Source organism: Rhinolophus sinicus, linkage group LG01 (genome assembly GCF_036562045.2).
Source record: "Rhinolophus sinicus isolate RSC01 linkage group LG01, ASM3656204v1, whole genome shotgun sequence".
NCBI classification, from domain to species: Eukaryota; Metazoa; Chordata; class Mammalia; order Chiroptera; family Rhinolophidae; genus Rhinolophus; species Rhinolophus sinicus.
This window is the reverse complement of record NC_133751.1, coordinates 198341035-198361847: the sequence shown is the minus strand read 5'-3', so window position 1 is coordinate 198361847 and position 20813 is coordinate 198341035. Positions and strand designations below refer to the sequence as shown.

General features: G+C 37.4%; 1 protein-coding gene across 2 annotated transcripts in view; it reads right to left on the bottom strand.

Moving 5' to 3' along the window:
• The window catches only part of NYAP2 (neuronal tyrosine-phosphorylated phosphoinositide-3-kinase adaptor 2), a 242919-nt gene that overhangs the window by 157575 nt on the left and 64531 nt on the right, over positions 1-20813 (bottom strand). The window contains exon 1 of one of the 2 annotated variants that reach the window (XM_074314124.1): positions 8212-8329. The exons of the other annotated variant lie outside the window; for it this stretch is intronic. Coding sequence (XP_074170225.1) covers positions 8212-8303 — 92 coding nt within the window. The 5' untranslated portion in view covers positions 8304-8329. Of the gene's footprint in view, positions 1-8211; positions 8330-20813 lie in introns of those variants that run through there. 2 annotated transcript variants of the gene reach the window in all.

Below are 20813 nucleotides of genomic sequence, written 5' to 3'. Positions count from 1 at the left end.
TGTTAAGAGTACTGAATGCTGGCATATTGTGAGAACTACCGAAATGTAACACAGAGACACAAAGTGATCAAATGCTGCTGGAAAACTGACACTGACAGTGCCAACAACCTTCAATGTGTAAAAACAAAAACAAAAAAACACACACAATAACTTCACAGCACAATAAAGCAAAGTGCAATGAAACAAGGCTATGCCTTTAATTATTTATGTTTAAGACACTATCTCATACATGAATTGTCTCCAAACAGCTCTATGAATTAGGGAGTATTATTGTCCCTGTTTCACAGACAGAAAGATGAACTGCAAGGGCCCGGAGTCCAAGGTCCCACAGCTTGAGACTAAGTTGTTTTTGTACTAGACCAGCCTATCCCCAGAGCCTGTGTATAGCCTTATGCCTCATGGAACATGGAGATTTTTTTCTTTCTTTTCTTTTCTTTTTTTTTTTTTGAAACAAAACATTCTTAGAATATTAGAATGTAAATATAATGCTTTACAGGATGGCATTGTTGAAACATTGTTGCCTCTGATGGCACTGGCGAAGATGCTTCTAACAACCAGTGGGCAAAGAGCTAGTCACTGTGACCTGTGGGCATAGAGGGACATTGCCGTTCCCATCACACATCAGTCCCATGGACCATGGGGAAGCCAACACATGAGGGGGCACATCAACTTTCTCTTGGCCTTCACTACTCTGGGACACACCTCTGCCCTTGACCTGCTCCACGCAGACTCTGGAATCAACCTACATTCTTTGGTCCAGACCACCACCTCCTCCATTACTTCTGTTCATCACCTCCTGTTCCATAACCAAATAGGACTACCTACTACTACCTGAGGATGTGCAGGAAATGAATAATAAAAATAAAGAAAGTAAATGGTTAAATCGTGAGCTTTCACAGTCTGGCAAACCTTGTATTGCTTTCAAGGAAGTGTCATGGAATCAATGAATTTTATAGAGAAGATGAGCCTTTTCTGAGATCATACCCAATCTGGAAATGTCTCCTACCAAAAGTCAGAGCTATAAGCATCTCTAATCACTTAAAATGTCACTAACTGCAGAGTAAAGACACCCAGCCCAACCTACTGGAGAGAATTCATCTGTATAGACAGCTTTGCAGCACATGTATTGAGGAGGAGGAAACTTACTATTTTTTTCCAAAGACAAATAATTATTACGAAAACTGTAGAAATACATTTGATGAAGATTCTACAGTTAAGTCTGAATTTCAAGAGGTTGCTGAGAGATTGCAAACTCACACTTAAATTCTCTGATGTAAAGTCCATAGTGAAAGAAAGAAAACATTTCAACAGATGGGTGGGATGGTAGTGCTCAACACAAAATGTGATTTGTGAATAATAGGAGCAAGATGCCTAAAGAAGTAGATATGGTTTTAATCAACAATAGGGCATTTCCTTCAATCGTGACCTGGCTAAGGAATTCATTACCTCTTTGAAGAGCAAGTTGATCAAAATTTGGTTCTTGCATCATATTGCATAGAATGTGTTATTTATTGATTAGATAATTATGCTACAGGTAATAAACTATATGTAATACTCCTGGGTGTGGCAATTTTATTTAAACTCTTTTTTTCTTTTTCTTTTTTTTGTCTTTTAAAAGTCCTGTGTTAAGAACTCTTCAGGCATCATTAGGAAGGTATACTGGATGGGCTAGATGGCATTCAGAGGACTCTAAGACTTGTCCATCTTGATCCTCATTCCGTCCCCAGAATCGAGTGCATTACATAGAACATGAACACCTTCAGGAAGCATTGCTTAAAAAATGCACCAAACAAGTCATCTCGTAAAAGCAGGCAAGACTGTAGTGCTCCAGGTGGGCAAATCTAAGAATCAACATGTCTTCACAGTAACTCGTCATGCAACTTATTACAAAAGTACCCAGATATATTTGAGGTTGTCTTGGCTAAGAGCAAACTTTAGGACAAAGTTTGATAAGTTCACATTTGAGAAAAGACAAAGGTATGTGGAAATTTTAATTTACATAAGTAGTTATCTCTCTTTTATCAGGGCCCATAGAGTCCAGGGGTCCTCTCAGAGTCAGCCCTGTGTAAACTCCCCTTTTAGTCTCTGGATTGCTAGTCCTGATTTTGGATTACCTAATCTTCTGTAGAAATATGCCTTCCTCAGTCTCCTTTTTGTCACCTGGAGACTGCTATAGAGCAGTAGGTCTTCCTTGTAAAATTTAATTTACACAGAGGGTTGTGGAGTCTTCTATTCTTTCTCAAAACTAGTCTCCCCCTTCATTTAGCAATAGGCATCCCAAATCATTCCTCCAAAGCATTGTTCATGGAAATGACTTGAAAATTTCTCTTCAAAGGATAATGATTATGGGTCTCATGTGTTTCTACTAAGGGAATCAAATGAGAGTCTTTATGTTGTAACTAATCAAAGTGATACCTTTGGGATAACATGGCATGTTGAATGGTATAGAACAAAACAGAATAGAATGGAAATTGAATCTCAGAGCTAGAAGCTGCCCTAAGTCCCTAGAGTCTTTAGCTCAGTGTTTGCTAAAGTGCTCTGACAAATAGAAGCTCCTCTAACGGGTGGGATGTGAATTAAAAGTTTCACAGTCAGGTCATTAAAAAGAGCCAAATTAAAGGTCGTTTGGCAGGTTTCTTAACTGCAGGTCACAAAGATGAACAATATGCAAATATGTCTTGTGACCATCCAAGAAGCTTTCACGGTTCGCACTGTTCCTGAAATTGCTGTGCTGGGAATCTCACAGAGCTGGGAGCATCCTATGGGAATGGACTTGTAGTTAGTGATTTTCAACACTGGCTGCACATTGGATCCACCTGGAGAAGTTTAGAAAATGCTGGTGTTGGGATCCATCTCCAGAGAGATCTGTTATTTGGTCCCGGGTTCCCCAGGGTCTCCTAAGAGGCAGCCAGGGTTGAGAAGCCTTGCATTGTGTGTGAATTTCACCACCATGCTTTGGACATGAGAAAACTCTGCTTACTTACACACCCAGATCCTGCCTGCATGACCCCATTATTGCTTTCATGAGCCCATGAAAGCTGGGGGTTTCAGACCTGGCAAACCCTTGGTACTTGTTTTATCTCTAAAAAGGGCAATGCATTCTTCATTATACCTTTAATAAGGAAGGAAAACACAAATTTATGGTCATATTTTATGATTAATTACCAGCTACTGGCAAATGGGACAACTTGTATTTGAAAGAAATAGGGGAACCTCTAACCTATGAGGAAACAGCTACAAAAACATAAGTGTGATACAGACTTTGGAGTCAGTGTACAACTGAATGACTAAAAGCTTTTGTTTCAGTTGAAAGTTGATGTCACCAGTCTTCAAATTATTTTGTAGATGAAATAGGAACTGCTCTTCCCTCTGGATTCTTAGCAACGCTATGCTGGAAAGCATTCATTTCCTTACCTGGGTAACCTACTTCCTTTTTCACTAGGTAGTTTTGAGTGAGCTGTTCTTTCGGGTAAGCCCTTGTTTCAGAACTACTGATTAACTCACATTCAGCAGCCATCACAGCGAATTCATTCCATGACAACTGTCTCACTGGGCTCTGCAGGCCCTATAGAATCCAGCTCAAATCTGTCTTGAGTGTCCCTTACGAGAAGAACAAAGGGGCAATCTGCCTACTCAGAAAGTTTGGGAAATAAAACTCATGTCAAAGAGAGGAAATCAATTCCTTTAAGTTCTCATGATTGGCTTAAAAAATGAGCAGTCCAATTTTTTTTTCCCTTAAATTAAATAAATAAAATCTGTTTATTACAGTTTTAAAGGCCAAGGATTATCATTCTTTCCCCGGCACTTATGACTTCATTAGGCATATGTTACCAAGCACATTTGTTCTCCTTCAAACTCGGTGGGAAAACGATCAAGATTTTTCTCTGGCATTGCTTCTCTAAGCGGCAGCAGGATTATGACACGGAAGTACATAAATTTTGATTTAAGTCCTATGACTGTCGATCGATCTGGGTCAGAAGGAACTTCTGAAGAGAACAAAGAGAGCTTTGTGAACACTGAGTCCAAATTTTCTTTCATCAGTTGAAAAGAGGCCTTTCCTTCTCTGTTATACCAAGCACCCTGAGAATGTCAGGGTGCCAATGCTATCAACAGATGTGCCACCGTACACAGAGACTGACAGTCGAGGAATTCTTTAAAATATTGTCTGTGCAATTGTTCCCATTGGTGTGGATTATGTAAGTGGCAACAGGAAGTATGTGCATGGGAGGGTGATGGAAAATAATAGAAAATGACTGCCAAGGCCTATGAATAAACAGCCGCCAGTAGGTTACCTTGCAGTGCGGGTTAAACTGGTCTGTCAAAGTTAATTCAGAATCTGTATCCTGCCAAATTGAAAGTCACCTATGAGAAAAGAGACTCTAGACCAAAGCAGAGGTCAAGGTGAGCTGTGAGGAGCATCGTGGGCCCAGAGCCAGCACCTCCGAGGGAGCCCACATGTATTCATTGTCCCCTAACCCCACTTACCGCCCAAATACCTATTTGTGGCCAGGGCCAGGCCAAAGTTTATTATGGCAGAGAATATGCCAAGATTCTACTTGAAACAAGTTGAGATAGGCAAGGCCACTCAGCCCCCAGAGAGTGTCTAGGGGCATAGAAGCCAGAGGAGATAGAAGCGAAAGACTGGCCTTAATTACTGGACTGCATTAGATGATGGTTTTCTATGTGTGATTTCGGAAATGTTGGTCATGTTTGTGTGATCTCAGTGTTATTCTTCTCTCACACTGTTGGCTAACGTTCCCTTAACTGGTAAGGACCTTCCCATCTAAAATTTTTAAATGTAGGGATCTCTGAGGAAGAGCTGGAACTCAGATGTGCTTGGGGGAGGAGGCAAAGGTAACAACCAGATAGCTTTCCCGAAGGGAAAGGCCCAGAGAGATTGAACTGTGAAGAGAGAAGGGAACAGGCATGGGGGAGGGGAGGCGAATATCACATCAAAGCCTGAAAAAGAACAACACCTCCAGGCAAGTCACCTCCCAAATGGGCCCTGATGGGGTTTATCTGTATTTTAGAACAGCCACGATTGCTTTGACTGAGGACAATGTATTTAGATGAGCAGTGCCTGGAAATAAACCCAGAGGTTATTTCGAAGGTTATGTATGAGGAGCAAATGTCTCCATGGAGGAACTCAGTGGCATTTGGAAATGGAGATCACGTCTACCTAATACCATAAGCCCAGCTAGCTCAGCAGTCGGCAAGGCTCAGTGCCTGTGCCTGCTTGCTCCTTGGGCTGACGCAGGGTGCTGTGTGCACAGACAGGCCTTCAGAGAATTCTCTGTAGCATCAAAGCTTGGAACATTTACCTCCTACAGAAATGCTAATAGCTGGCAGTTTTCTTTTCAGCTCATCGACTTCTATGGCTCTCAGCCTTGGCTATTCTTTCAAAGTCGGCTGTTGCTGGGAGTCTAAGAGCACTGAATGCCTTCTTCTCTGTACTGTCTGCCTCTGGCTCCTGATTTATTTTCCATGCACAGCAACGAAGTTTCTCGAGAATCTGGGTCTCCTCCTTTTATACTGGCCCTGAAATAATAGCCAGGAGATGGAAGGCTCAGAAGATAAGGGTTATTCTAACCAGGGTACCATGTACTTTGCTCAAATTGGCCCTGTGAGATGGGGAAAGTGAGAGGGAGAATGGCCTAGAGCACTTGTTCTCCACCAAAGCGAAGGCAAGTTTGCTCCACAGGGGACACTTAACAATGTCTGGAGACGTTTTTGACTGCCACAGCTGAGGCAGGGATGGGGACAGCTCCTGGCATCTACTGAGGAGAGGCTAGAGAAGCTGCTAAACCTCTTCCAGTACACAGAACAGCAGAGAAACACATCCAGTCCAAAACGGCAGTCGTGCCACTGCTGAGACACTCTGATATAAAGGCATCTGAAACTTTGCGAGGCGATGGCTTGTCTGTCACTCTCCTCGTATGCCTCTCATTTCCTCATTTCAGCAATTTGGAAAATATCCATCTTCTCCCCAGTGCTGTCCTGAGTGTGGAGGGACTGACTAGTAGGGAGCTAAGTGTGAGTGTAACTCTGTGTGCTTTTCCTGGCCAAATGAATACCCCACGGACTGACGCACCACTTCTCCCCACCACCGTGTTGCTTTTAAACAGTCCTCTGGAAAATATGAAGCCAGAGGCTAAAGACAGGAAGTTAATCTTAGAGATACCTCCTCCTGCTTCTCTCTCCAGTAACCTTTCCAAAAAATGCTGTCGGGTCAGTGCAAGCACAAACCAAACTTAGGAGAGGCATTACTGAAATTGTTCCTGAGTCCTATGAGCATACCAGTGAGAGTCTGAATAGGCCAGGTTGGTGATCCTACTCTTCAGAGGGCCTCAAAGTCACCTGGAGGGCTTCCCAAGTTAATGGGCCCTACCCTTAGAGTTTCTCATGTGCTAGATCTGGCGTGAGGCCCAGATTCTTCATTTCTAGCCAGCTCCCCCACTGAGAGGTTACACAGTGGGAACCACTGCCCAGTTTGCTTCCAAAGCTCATGTTTAAACTGTAAGATTCACAAATAGCTAGTAGAGTCCGGGTTAACCTTAGGGATGTCTCTACCCTGTCCTCCTACAATGAGGACATTCAACATCAAGCTAGTTCACCTTAAGCAGGAGTCTTTGGTTGAGTAGAAAAAGTAACACCTGGATTCTAGGCATAGGCCCTTGGCCTGTGGGCAAGTGGAGCTAAAACATTTCTAGGAAATCATTTAATTTCTGGTCTTCAGCCTCTCATCAGTAGTAGAGAGAAAACATTTGCCTTAAGACCTTCACAGTGTCATGGAGAGTAATAAATGAAATTTTGTAATATGATAAATGATATCTTAACACTAGATGCAAAGAGATAGAAGAATGTTTATTGTTCAGCACCTAGCTTGACGCTTCAGAAGCAAGTGGGCATGCCCTGGGTACTGCTGCTCATTTAGAGTGTATAACTGGAAAACTGTATGCTAGGACACCATCCTATAGTTCTATAGAACACCTATAATTCTATAGTATGTGTCCTACTTACAGAGCTAAGAGAAAAGAACAACATGGACAAAAACATACAGTTGCTGTTCGCTTCTTGACAAACTATGATAGAACTTCTTAGAAAATGTGGGCAACCATACCCCCATAGCAAAGTTGAATACTTACACTTGTAGAGTGCCATGCTGGAAACCTGGTCTCTGTATACACTTAGTAAACATTTACTACAGTGATGTTGGACATTCCCAAGACCCTCAAATTTTCCCTCCTAATTACAACCCCGAAATACCTCGGTACCATGTTTCACTGAAAATAAGACCTAGCCAGACAATCAGCTCTAATGCATCTTTTGGAGCAAAAATTAATATAATACCCAGTCTTATTTTACTATATGACCCGGTCATATAATATAATATAATATAATATAATATAATATAATATAATATAATATAATATAATAATACCTGGTCTTATATTAAGTCTTTTGATTTTAAAAACCACATTTACTTAAAAATATATTTATATAAAAATTTGAAACTTAATTCCTTACATGTATTTATAGTTTGTCTGTCCTTAAAACAAAAGAGTTTACTACTTGATACCATTGGAAACAATTTCAAGTACACTGTTCTAGAGAGTTCTATTTGTGTGCATAAAACAGAGAAATGGCTATAACAATTTTCCTCATTTAGCAATTATGTTATCAAATTATTCCCATATAAAGCTTTTAGGGACTCAAACATAAAATGATTTTAATTCTCCATGTAAACTTAAAATGAACAAATATTTTGAGCACTAAGTTACACATGTAGAGGCAATTTCTTCTTAGGTACACTGTTACTCTTATTTATTATTTTAAATAGTGTGTGTATGTGTCTCTGTGTATGTGTATACCTCATACCCTTTCTATGAGTGGCTCTTGTCAAAATTACAAATAATTATAAAGGACGTATTTTGACCAGTGTTTCCCCATCAGTGTTTACCAGTTCCATAAACAGCTCTGGAACTAAGCATAAAACCAACACATTTCTTTTTTAAAGTCTCTACACAAACAAGGGCAGGGATAGGGGATACTAATGGATTCACTTAATTATTAAACAATTAAAAGTAAATGACAGATTTTCACAATGCTCGTCAGCTACGTGTAAATTGCCAATGTAGAAAACTCACACAGGTGCGCATTTGTTAGGAAACAGAAGCCAATTTCTTCCCAATAAAAAGATGAAATATTTACCAGCTGTCAGAAGAAGTCCTGAACAATCCATAGAATCCCTGAAATAATGAGTCCACAGGCTTCTTCCTTCTGCCACACACCATTTCATCCATTTCTCTCTCACCCTATTGTTCTTTCCTTTTGCAGCAAGACTGCACATTTGTTTACCTAAGTCATTTGCTCTCTGGGGCAGGGCTGCCTGGGGATAAGAGCCACCGTAGGGATTCCAGCTAAGAGACGTGGAGGAGGGAACTTGAGTTTTAAAGAACTGATGATCCTAGAAGGGGGGGAGAGAGGCAGCAACGGGGAGAACAGGCATGGTGGTGGTGAATGAAGCAGCAAGTGTGCGAAACAACATCCCGGAAAGTCGAGTAAAGAGGGAGTGAGGAAAGGGTGTACAGGTGCCTTCTTGAAGAATTCAGGTAACTCCACAGCTTCTTTTCCTTGAAATGACTCATGTATCCATCACTAGGAGCTGTGTTTTCCTTCACTATTCCCTTAAACTATTGCTGACATAGTGACGCAGGAAACAGATATTAAACAGTCTTATAGTTGACATGACACATAATGGCAACAGCAAAGGCCATGGTGGATAGAACACGAGTCAGCAAGCAGTGAGGATGAGTACTGTACAATGAGCTGGCAGGTAGTTGTTTGCCATCCTTTCCTTTCTCAGACCACACTCACCATACACACATAAATCCTTTAACGGCAGCCCAATAAAACTGCCCCAAACTGTTACATGCAAAAGCAGACAGAAATATGCTTTTGTAATGAAAAAAATCTTTCATGGATCTCTGTTTCTGTCAGATTGTAGATAGAGACATGTAAAAGGTTTCATAATCAATTTAGTAGGTCACTACCAGCATTACTTTTCAAGGGGATGGAACACTATAGGAATGGGAATAGGAATAGGAATTATCATTATATGGTCCATATAAAGGTGAAGGATTTTTGCACACTGTTACTTTCTTTAATTTTACTCTGATTACACCCTCTCATAATTCTATGTATCATTGCTTTTTGTCAATGGCTACAGTAACCATTGTATGTTTATGTGTGTGCATATTTGCTCTTATTATTTTGAAATCTCTCTCTGACAACTAGATTACAAATTGCAGGGGTTCTTTGTTTGCCTCATTCTTATCTCTAGCACTTAGCACAATGTTTGGCCAAACTAGAAATCAAAACTGTTTATTGAGGAAATAAAAATGAATGTCTAAGAGAGTGGGTGCTTGATTCCCAAAGGCCCACTCTGAACTACCTAAAAATAGATAATAGACTTTATCTATTTTTATATTTGGTTTCCTATATGTAATATTTAGTGATGTTTTTTTAAAAAATTGAGAAATACTGCTTTATATCATTGCTTAATGGGGGGAGGTGTTTCACAAGTAAACACTATTAATTTAAGTCAGTCAGATGAGGTTGAAAATTAATAAATTAGAAACTTGCCCTAAGCTTTGTTTTCCATGTTTTTATTCTTAACCAATTCAATTATGTATTGGGATATCACAAAGTTTGCATTTAAAAATTAGCACTGCATCAACAAGACAAATAGTAACAAGTGTTGGAGAGGCTGTGGAGTAAAAAGAAAAAGGAACCCTCATACACTGTTGGTGGGAATGCAGACTGGTGCAGCCGCTATGGAAGGCAGTGTGGAGGTTCCTCAAAAAATTATGAATAGAAATATTGTATGACCCAGCAATCCCTCTCCTGGGTATCTACCCAAAAAAATCTAAAAACATTTATACATAAAGACACGTGTGTTCCAATGTTCATTGCAGCTTTATTTACGGTGGCCAAGACATGGAAACAACCAAAATGTCCTTCGATAGATGAATGGATGAAGAAGTTGTGGTATATATACACAATGGAATACTATTTGGCAGTAAGAAAAGATGAAATAAGACCATTTGTGACAAGATGGATGGATCTTGAGATTATAATGCTAAGCGAAATGAGTCAGACAGAAAAAGCAGAGAACCATATGGTTTCACTGGTATGTGGTATATAAACCAAAAACAACAAAAGAACAAGACAAACAAATGAGAAACAAAAACTCATAGACACAGACAATAGTTTAGTGGTTACCAGAGGGTAAGGGGCATGGGGGTGGGGTGGGAGAGGAGGGTAAGGGGGATCAAATATATGGTGATGGAAGGAGAACTGACTCTGGGTGGTGAACACACAATGGGATTTATGGATGATGTAATACAGAATTGTACACCTGAAATCTATATAATTTTACTAACAATTGTCACCCCAACAAACTTTAAAAATAAATTAACACTGAAGTTTAGAACAAAATCATAAATGCAACAAAATGTATTAATTTCACTAGGCTTACGACAGGATTTTCATGCTAAAGTATTTGCTAATGAATAGTGGTCATTAGATGAACTGACAATAAATTGGAGAAAAATGCAATAATTGTAATTTGCCAATTTAGTGAAGAGAGTTTAACCGTTGATAAAAACAAAGTTACAAGAGGTACATGGGTAACCTGATTGCATCTTGAAGGAAGATTAATTATATAAGATAATCGTTTGAATTGACAAATATTTTTGAAGAAAAGGCATTCTTAAAGAAAAAGGCATTCTTAAAAATTAGAGATCAATATAGCCATCATCTGATTTTCCCCTGATTTCTCCCTTTGATTTCATGGTACGTAAATTAAGAATGATTCTTATCTGCATTTAAATGTCAAAGAGATGTCAACTTAAAAAAAAAGATATATATATATATATATATATATATATATATATATATATATATATATCTGTATCTGTATCTATATCTATATATATACTTTTGGAGCCTCTTGTTGAATTATAAGTCCTTACATCATAGGAGTTGTAAGTAAGCAGGTGGGTTGTTTATTCTAAACTTAAGTTGTTAATGCTGAAACTTAATACTACCTGGACCATGTTATTGAGCTAAATTCTAGCAACTCTTCTTTTAAACATTTTTTAATTGGAAAAGAATCAATAAACTATAGAAGAAAGAAAACCACATTGTCTTTTCATTCTTCGAATCATACCAAACAAGTTTGAAGTCATCTCAAACACGTTCCTGTGCATGTAACCCCCCTGCTTAAATATCTTCTAGTGGATGTATTTCACCATTTTTTGTAGGTTTGCGTTCAGGATACACCTTGATATTTCCTCTGTCACTTTGCCATGCATAGCCTCACAATATAACCTATGCAACAACCATACATACCAATTGTGCGTCTACAAAACCTTCATTCTTGTACCTCAGTACTCCCTCACACTCACACTATTTCTTTTCCCCTTCAAGTCCACCTTAAATGAAGTGTACTCATCCTACTGAAAATATACATGTCGTTAAGGGCTAGTTCAAAAGGTGTTTGATCTAAGAAATATTCCTTAAACCCACCCAGTTGGCCTCCACCTTTCCATTCTCCGTGTTCCCACTATGCCTCCAAGTTTTAACAGTACATTTTGTTTTGTATTATAATTTTCATATACATACCTATCGACCCTATTGTACATTTATGTATCTCAGAGGGAAGATATTATATTTCCTTAATTTCCAGAATTTATTTGCACTCACTCTTCCCAATAATTACCATTGTTACATAACAGACATTCAATAATGTCTGTTGAATAAAAATAGTTTTAACAAGGACATATCTTTTAGAAAATAATTTTCTAAAACATGAAAGTGTCTCTGACTCTCAGAAATGATTTCCTAAGTTAGGAAATTACATCTTCATAGCAATATGGATTTCCTGAGAAAGTAATACATATTTTGATTGCTTCAAGTTTTGCCAAGGTTGCTTGGCAGGTGAAGTCCGACACTGTCAGTAGACAGGTAAAGAGCTAGAATTTCTTAGTATAGATTCACCTTTGGGAGTAGTTGGAAATTGAAGAGAGATACAGAGAGATGAAATAAAGGTTTGCCTTAAGAGTGATACTTTGTAGAAAACAGGACTGGGGGAAGGAAATTACTTTGGAGAAAATTTGACGAAATTCCATTACATATTCTGAAAATTTGAGATGTTTTTCATATCCTAACAACCTAGCTAAATTTAACCTGTGAATCTTCTGAAGTTTGCCCTTAAAGAAATGCTGATCATACTACAAGATCCATAAGGTGACTGCAAAGCAAAAGAACATTGGTCATTGCTGGTGGATTAAAAAAAAGAAAAGAATGTCATTTTGAATTCTAAATGTTTTCATGATGCATTGTAACAGATCCAAAAAAGCTGTTAGACATTATTATTTTGGCTGGACTACCAGAACCCATGGAAAGTTGAAGCTTTGGTATGCCATGCTGTGTTATTCAGGGACTTTTGATATGCATATTGAACAATGGCTTTTAACTATCCCAAAGGGTCATTAAGGGCGGTTCAAATTGTCTGGATTTTTTCCTTAAGTGTTCTCTCTGAGATTCACTTAATAAGTAGATCACATTGGTATACTCTAATGCACTGAGGTAGAATATTAATTTAGGACAACTTGTATTTTAAATTAAGAATGACTTGATTTTGGAAGAATGAAAAATTCCCCTACAAATTATACTGAATTCAAAGGGATGGATTTGATGACGGTGGATTTATTTAACTGAATTCCTCTTTTGGCTGGAGGATAATGAGAAATTCTACTGCTGGGAGCTTCACTCTTTCCTCAACACACGCCCCATTAATTCTTCCATCTTTTCTTATGTTTTTCTCCTTTGGCCCCCACCCATAGATTGTTCCCTGAGAAACCTATGAAGACATTTCTCTCCCTCAATATACAGTCAGATCTGCTATCATAATTTTCAAACATATTGACACCCTAATGCCAGATCTCTAATTTCTTTACTATGATTGGACTCCCTGATGGCATCTTAAATTCAACAAGTCAAAGTTCTTTACTCTTTTTCTATTTAAATACTTGTGATATGTCCATGAAAAGTCATCTTCCATCCTCCCACCATTTCTGGTCCCTGTTGTTGTATTAATATAATGGTAAAATAGGTATTTTGAAATGTCCTATAATAGTGTTTGAAAAAAAAAACCTTAAAAATATCTTCTATATCAGGGTTTAAAATGTATTCTTTTCCTCCACCTTCCAATAAGATTCTTGGTTGCCTTTTTCCGTAATTACTCTTGCTTTCCCTTCCTAAGCCAGCTCTTAGGACAATTGTTTTTCATGAAAATTTATTACACCTACTTTTATACCCAGATTACTCCTGAAAAAGACTTAAGGCTAAATCACTATGAATAAAAGCAATATAAACAATGAAATTATTGGAAATAAATATTCCCCACCTCAAGGCTAAAGCTGTAACATATTGTTCGGTTTGGTTCTAGCAAATGTATCTTGCAGTCAAAGGCAAAAGATAGGATGTATGAAATTTCTCATGAGCTTAGAAGGTTTCTGACCATGAACTTGTAACAAAGAAAAGAGATAAAAGACTGGCTTCTTCTCTACCCAAGACTCATATTTAATCAGCTGCAGTATTGTGCTCTCATCACACTGGGTTAGCATCTCAGCATCTTTTTCCTCCATATCCAAGTCTACAATTCTTTCTGGATTCTCCCAGCCCCTGACACAGGCAATTCCCACTGACTCTTAGCTTGAGATAGACAACCCCCCTGTACCAAATTTTCTTTGTCTCCAATTTGGATAGCACCAGACTAAACTTTGTGTATATATAAATGACTTATGTTCCTATGTATGCTTACAGGATTAATTTCAAATGTCCATGGCTGAAATTCCAGTTTTCCATATTATCCCTATGTCTTAATATCTCATAGAGTTTGAAGTGATTTGGGGTTTCTTAAAACTTTTTTTTTTTTTTTTAATACCAGGATTGATAAGCATTGACTTCAGGCCTTTAAATTTGATTTTCTAAATTTGTCCTGAATTTTTGTATCCTACTTGTCCTCAGTGGCAGTTCCTCCCTCTCCACTAGGCCACCCTTAACTCTTCCAATTCCCATTTTCTCTCTGTTTTCTCTGCAGAATTATTTACTGTTCTATTTTGAGCAGATGGAGAGATCTGTTTCATATTACATACACACATAATACCTATCTATATTTCTCTATATAAAAATAAAAGGGCTCTTTTACATAATAGAGCGCTAAGGAAATTAGTCTTGGGCTTTGTTATTCAAAATATGGTCCATGGACCAGAGCACCAGTAATACAGGTCTGGAAGTCCTCTTTCATGAGTGTCTTTAATGGCACTGTCGTGGCTGTCTCACTGTCCTGAATCAGTTCAAAACGTTTACCTTTCACGGTTATTTTGACTTTGGGGAGGAGCCAAAAGTTGCACGGTGCCAGATGTGGTGGATAAGGTGGATTGGGACACACTGTAATGTTTTATTTGACAGAAATTGCCACACCAGAAGCAATGTGTTATACTGATCATTATCATGATAGAAGATGAAGTAAAGACACTCATGAAAGAGGACTTCCAGAACTGCTTCAGAAAATGGCAAGAATGATGGGATAAGTGAGTTTAAAGAGAGGGGGAGTATTTTGAGGGGGATTAATGGCAATCTGTCTTTTCCTGTAATAAATTATTTTTAATTTAAACCTTCATATTTTGTAATCAGCTCGTATCTTAGAAACACAGACTCTGAGACCTAGAATCTGCATTTTAGCAAATCCTCAGTGATTTATATGCACATTTAAGCTTGAGAAGCACTGTTATAGAGACATAATTCTAAAAGTATACATGTAACATGTATGTCTCACTAATGCTGAATATGATGTATATAACATATGATACATAATGCATTGTGTAATTTTTTTCATATTCTCTTTCCTCCAAAGACATAGGCAGTGAGACTAAAGCTGTTACATACATGATAACGAAACCCAATTATTAAAACTATAGGAAGTTTCTGAGACAGTTGTTAAGCACAGTCATTTTTTAAACATTAGATTATATGAACTCACAAATCATATTAAGAATAAAAGTAACATACTTAAAACTCATCACTTCCTAATTATTTTACTATTATTTCTATCTTGAAGTTACTTAGGTCTGTTATATCTAATATTGTAATACTTTATAATGATGTTAATATCTCTTTTCAACTTTGCATTGAGTGACTTGGTAGCTTGAAATCAGTCACGATGGTAGTATATATATCATGAAAATCCACATATGCTACAAATCAGGGCTTGATTTATTGTTTTGATTGGCTGGATTTAAGAAAGCAATAGAGAAAATGATAATAATGCAGACTAAACTTAAAAACATCATAAAACATACACTTGCCGAAATTTTCTTTTTCTAAAGAGCCTGTAAAGCATTTACCAGCACATTGCTGGGCAAAGACTCTAGAAATAGAATGTTCCTACAATTAACAGAAACCTGTCATATTTTTTATGTAGCAAACATTTTCAGACATCTATTGAAACTAAAGTAACCTACCCAAAGTTTTCTTCAATTTATTTAAACTCCACTCAAATTTTTCTCTGAATCTATGTTGAGCTCTCTAGCACCACCAAATTATAAATTATTCCATTGAACAGGTGCCGACCCTGCATGTTTATTGGAAAATCACCTAACCTCTTCAGGCTTCTTTTACTCTCACTGCAAAATGAGTTTATATTCCAGAAGGTGTCATGTTCTCCAGGACAATTAATGCCAGAGAACATTCTAAGCGTAGCTTTCTTGTAGAGTGGGATGACTCTCTTTTTCAGTTTCTCATTGAGAAACCAGTTCAGTATTGTGGAAAATGTATCCAAAGACTAGACTAGGAGATTTGAATTATAAATGAAACATTGATTTGCTCTCTCGCTTTGTCTACTTAATGGCAAAACAGTGAAATGAAATCTGAAAAGGTTCATTATTTAGATATGTAACTTTCCCATTCAAATGGTAACTCTCACACCTGGATGTCTAACTAAATAAATTCTCAGTCTAGATTTTGGGAAGTAACATAAACACAGAAAAATAGCAAAATATCATTCTTGCTTTTCAGATTCCAGTAAAAGTGTTTTGTTTTGTTTTCTTTTCCTTTACCCCATATAGAATTCATAGTCATAAGGTATAAATCAAATGAAAGTTAGGTTCACTATTTCCTTCAGTTTATGTTTTCAACATCAGCATTACCATTAACTAACATTACAAAGACAAATTTAAGTGCCACCAGGGAAGAAAGAGAGAGAAGATGTCATTTGAGAAGGCAGAATGAAACTGGTCAGTGCACTGTACTGTAAGTGGTTTAGTTTGGTTTAGTGTAGTCGCAGTCTAGAACTCGGCCAGGGAGAAAAACTGTCAATTTTGGTAAGCTTATATTTTAATTTACAGTGACATATTCTAAAATGCAAATAATGAATACATTTATTTGGTTCATTTATAACTTATTTTTCTTATGCTTTTGCTTTTCTATACTTTCAAATGTTTTCTATACTTTCCAAAACTTCTACCATAAGCACGTATAAATGTAATATTCAGAGGAAAAAAAGGGAAAAATATTTCTTCTAGACAATGGGGGTAGTGATCTACCGAGAACTGGAGTATACAACAAGGAATATAAATGCACTGAAGGGAAAAATTTTTACATTTGTATTGATCCTCTCGTGTGTGTGTGTGTGTGTGTGTGTGTGTGTGTTTATGTTTGTGTGCATTCAGGAAATAAAAATATTCTAAAACATGATGTTTTGCAAAACAAAGGAGTAAGAATACCATATTTATCTATTGTTACCAAGGAAAGAGATATCCCGTTTAATTTTTTTTCCAGAGAACTTATACTGAAACATTTATGAGACAGAATTTAAATTAAAAAATATCATTTGGATATAAGTGTTTTAAAAATAACAAACTTCCTAGAAATTTAAACAGTACCTATTAAACTTGATAACTTGTACCCTTTTTTTCTATGAAAGGTCAAAATTCAGAGCATTGATTTTGTACCATGCTTGAAAAACCGACGAATGTATTTTAGAGACTATTTAATTTTGAAGGCCTCTTACATCTATACGAAATGCTCTCCACCGGCAACACATTTATGCATATCCCTCACAATCAGCCAATCACAATTAGTTTCTCCTAGAGTCAGTGGGACCCCACAGCAGATTGCTACACTATTACCCTTTCTCCTATCTGCTCCACTAATTGTCTACTCATTTGCTGCCAGTTGGAATGAAAATGCATAGTAGGTAAGGAGCAACCAGGTGAGAGTCTGAGCAGCTGAGTAGACCATATGATTCCCAGAGGTGTGACCTCAAATTTGACTGGTTCTGAACAGGTTTCTTCTTTGTGGGAGGCACTATGATTCATAGGAGTCAGGTATTGGCTCTACATCTTGCTAGACATGTGACTTAAGGCAAGCCACTTCACCTCAACAATCCTTAGTTAATCCATTCATAAAGGAAAACTGTTAGTGTCTACCTTGAGGGGTGGTAGGGAGATTAAATGAGGTAATACATACCCAGCAGGGACTATAACAAATACTCGTTATATGGCATTTCTCATCAGTGTTTTTGACCTCTTCATTAAGTTTTGTATGTTAAAATTAGCAGTGAAGTGATGTTATGGTACATTTGGCATTGCTATGCTGCATTTTAATGGGCTCCATGGAGCATTTTCCGTTGACACAGAGAGAGATAGTTGAGTCTGACTTTGAAGGCAAGCAGAGCTGTTTGCTGTGCATGATCGTGTGCAACTTAACCGTCTCTCCCATTGTTCTCTCCGGCATCAAGTGAGGCAACATGTTTCCTGGGGCTGCTTGGTGATTAAGTAAGATGGCGCCTGTGCAATGCCTTCACTCCACACGATAACCTCGTAAAAACTGGCTGCACATGTTCATGTAAATCAACTGCATATATTGTGATGGGTGGCTGCCAGGAATATTTCTATTAACATGTTACTATATGTCTAGTTTAGAGACCCACTCCAAATTAGAATCAACTGACTCATTACAAATTATGTTTAAACACAACCATGCCTAATATTTTCTTGTACATGGAGGCACAAAACACTATTTGAGAGAAAATTACTTTTAAAAAGTCTTAGATTTCTTTTTCTCAATGTATCACCACAACAGTCTCCAAGAATCAAGGCCACAGAAGCTGATCTTCAAAGCAGCCAAAAAATTACATCGTGCAAACTGCTCCACTTCCCATTCATTCACACACAGGGGACGGGCATAGCTGTCCAGGTCTGGTTTTTAAACTGACAGTTGCCTCATTTGGGGCCATCCATGTTTATAGTACAATACATTCAATAATATGGACCTGATTTCTGGCAGACATTTTCTGCAGAGTGGCTGGAGTCTGTTTAATTTCCATGAACAATGGAGATTTGTCTAAATCTATTCACAGGGAACTGATGGTTGAACCTCAGTATTGCTTGAACATACACTGTGGACAAACATTCAAAGCTATGGATACATATCAATAAGACTCAGCATCATTTCTGTCATCTAAAATAAATCATGTTTCATGTAAGATTCATGTTAGATTATATATGTGTGTGTGCTTGTATATATATATATATATATATATATATATATATATATACACACACACACATATACACGCATATATATATATATATATATATATATATATATATATACAAGTATATAACATATATGTCTTACATAAAATAGTTTTTTACAATCCTTACACACCAATACTATCATATGTGCTAGGTTTTTGCTTTTGTTTCCTATTTAAGTCCTAGTAAGGAAGAGTTGGCTATTAATATTTTAGAATGCAAGTACGACAGAACACACAATGCCCTGCATTCTGTGGGAAAGGAGAATTTCTCAGCAGGCATCCCCCCCATGAGATGTTTTTATTCCGATTGCTTTTACCCACCAGAATACTGAGCACACTTTTTCTCAAGCATGGTTCAAATTTCAGCAAGACTCAACAAAAACTCAAAAGAGCCTGTACCATATACACCAGATTGTACTTCTGTCCTGAAATCTGAGGTTTCATATTGTGCTAATGAACAGGTCGAAGTGAAACCTAATGGGATTTGAATTTTATATCCAGTAATTGGGAAAATGGATGTACATACAGGAATAAGGAGACATGGAGAAAATAGGGAATTGTAAGCATTTTTTATAGTAATTTTTCAAGAAAAGAATATTACCAGATCTACTTAGGTGCAAAAAATAAATAAATAAATAAAATGGATCACAAGTTACAAAAGGAAAACCTACTAATTGTTTCAACTGTGTGGGTTCTAAAAGGGAAATGTGCAATGCAATCACTTACCACATGCATGGTGCTTAACAGAGAAGAAAGTTGCAATATATTTCATTGTGAAATCTTCAGATTAGCCTACTAGTTAGTTAGTTCTTTTTTTCCTTATTTTGGCCAACTGAAGTCTGAGGTTTAAAGTATCACCTGCCCACTGACATAGAAATTCTCAATATCACAGTTAAAATTTAAAAATATAGTACAAACTGTTAAATTCACAGGTTGCATGAAATCATTCATTATCACAATTAGAAGGAACATCCTCTTTTTTTCCATTTCATCCTCTTCACGTCCTCAGTGGCTTACTCTTCTATCTCATTAGACTGGTGGATGTTGTCCAGGAGTTTGCCAGAATGACTAGATTACTTAAGAGTCAGCGGGCTTGTGTACTGCTGTTAGATCAATGTTCCTTTATCATACCTCTTTTTCTCAACGATTTTCTATTGTCTGGGTCTAAGTTTCTTCATGTCTTATTCAATCACTTCCATAACCTGAATGCCAATAGTTTCTGAATATATTGCCCACTTGAATTGAACCTATCATTTGAACAGTCTTATTTCTTTCACCACTTGCTGTTTCTGTTTTGTTGTTGATCCTTCCATTCTCACAGCCCTATCTGTGTTTCCTCTATTAGTGTCCTAGGGCTGTCATTTAAAAAAAACAAAAAACCATCAAACCACGTGGCTTAAAATAACAGAAATGTATTCTCTCTCAGTTCTGGAGGCTAGAAGTCTGAAATCAAGGTGTTGGCAGGACCATGCTCACTCTGAGGATGTAGAGGAGAATCTGATCCATGCCTTTCTCTTAGCTTCTGGTGCTACCAGCAGTCTTGGCATTCCTTGACTTGGAGATACATAACTCCAATTTCTGCATATGTCTCCACATGATGATTTTTTCCTGTGTCTGTCTGTCTCTTCCCCTCTTCTTTTACGGACACCAGTCCTGTTGGATTTGGACCAACCTAATTCAGTATGATCTCCTCTCAACTTGATTACATGTGCAAAGATCCTATTCCAATAAGGTCACATTCACAGGTAGCAGGGTCTTAGGACTTCAATATATTCATATATATTTTTTTGGGGGGTAGACACAATTTAAGCCATTAAAAATACTCATTTCTCAATACTCAACATATGCCCCAACTTCTTCAAGAAAGCTCTTCTCATTTCTTTAGCTCATACTTTAATGAACTTTCATAAAATGAATGATTCATTGAGGCACTAACTATGGCTGCTTTGTTCATAACTGTATTTCAGGAGCTTGATATGGCTGGTACATAGTAAGAACTCAATAAGTATTTGTCAAATGAACGACTATATTAAACAAGTGGATGAATTTATCCCACATAATTCAGTTAAATTTTTTATACATATGATGGCACAGTGTTATTTGCATTCTTTAAATTAATTGCTCCTCTCAAAGAATGTGAAGG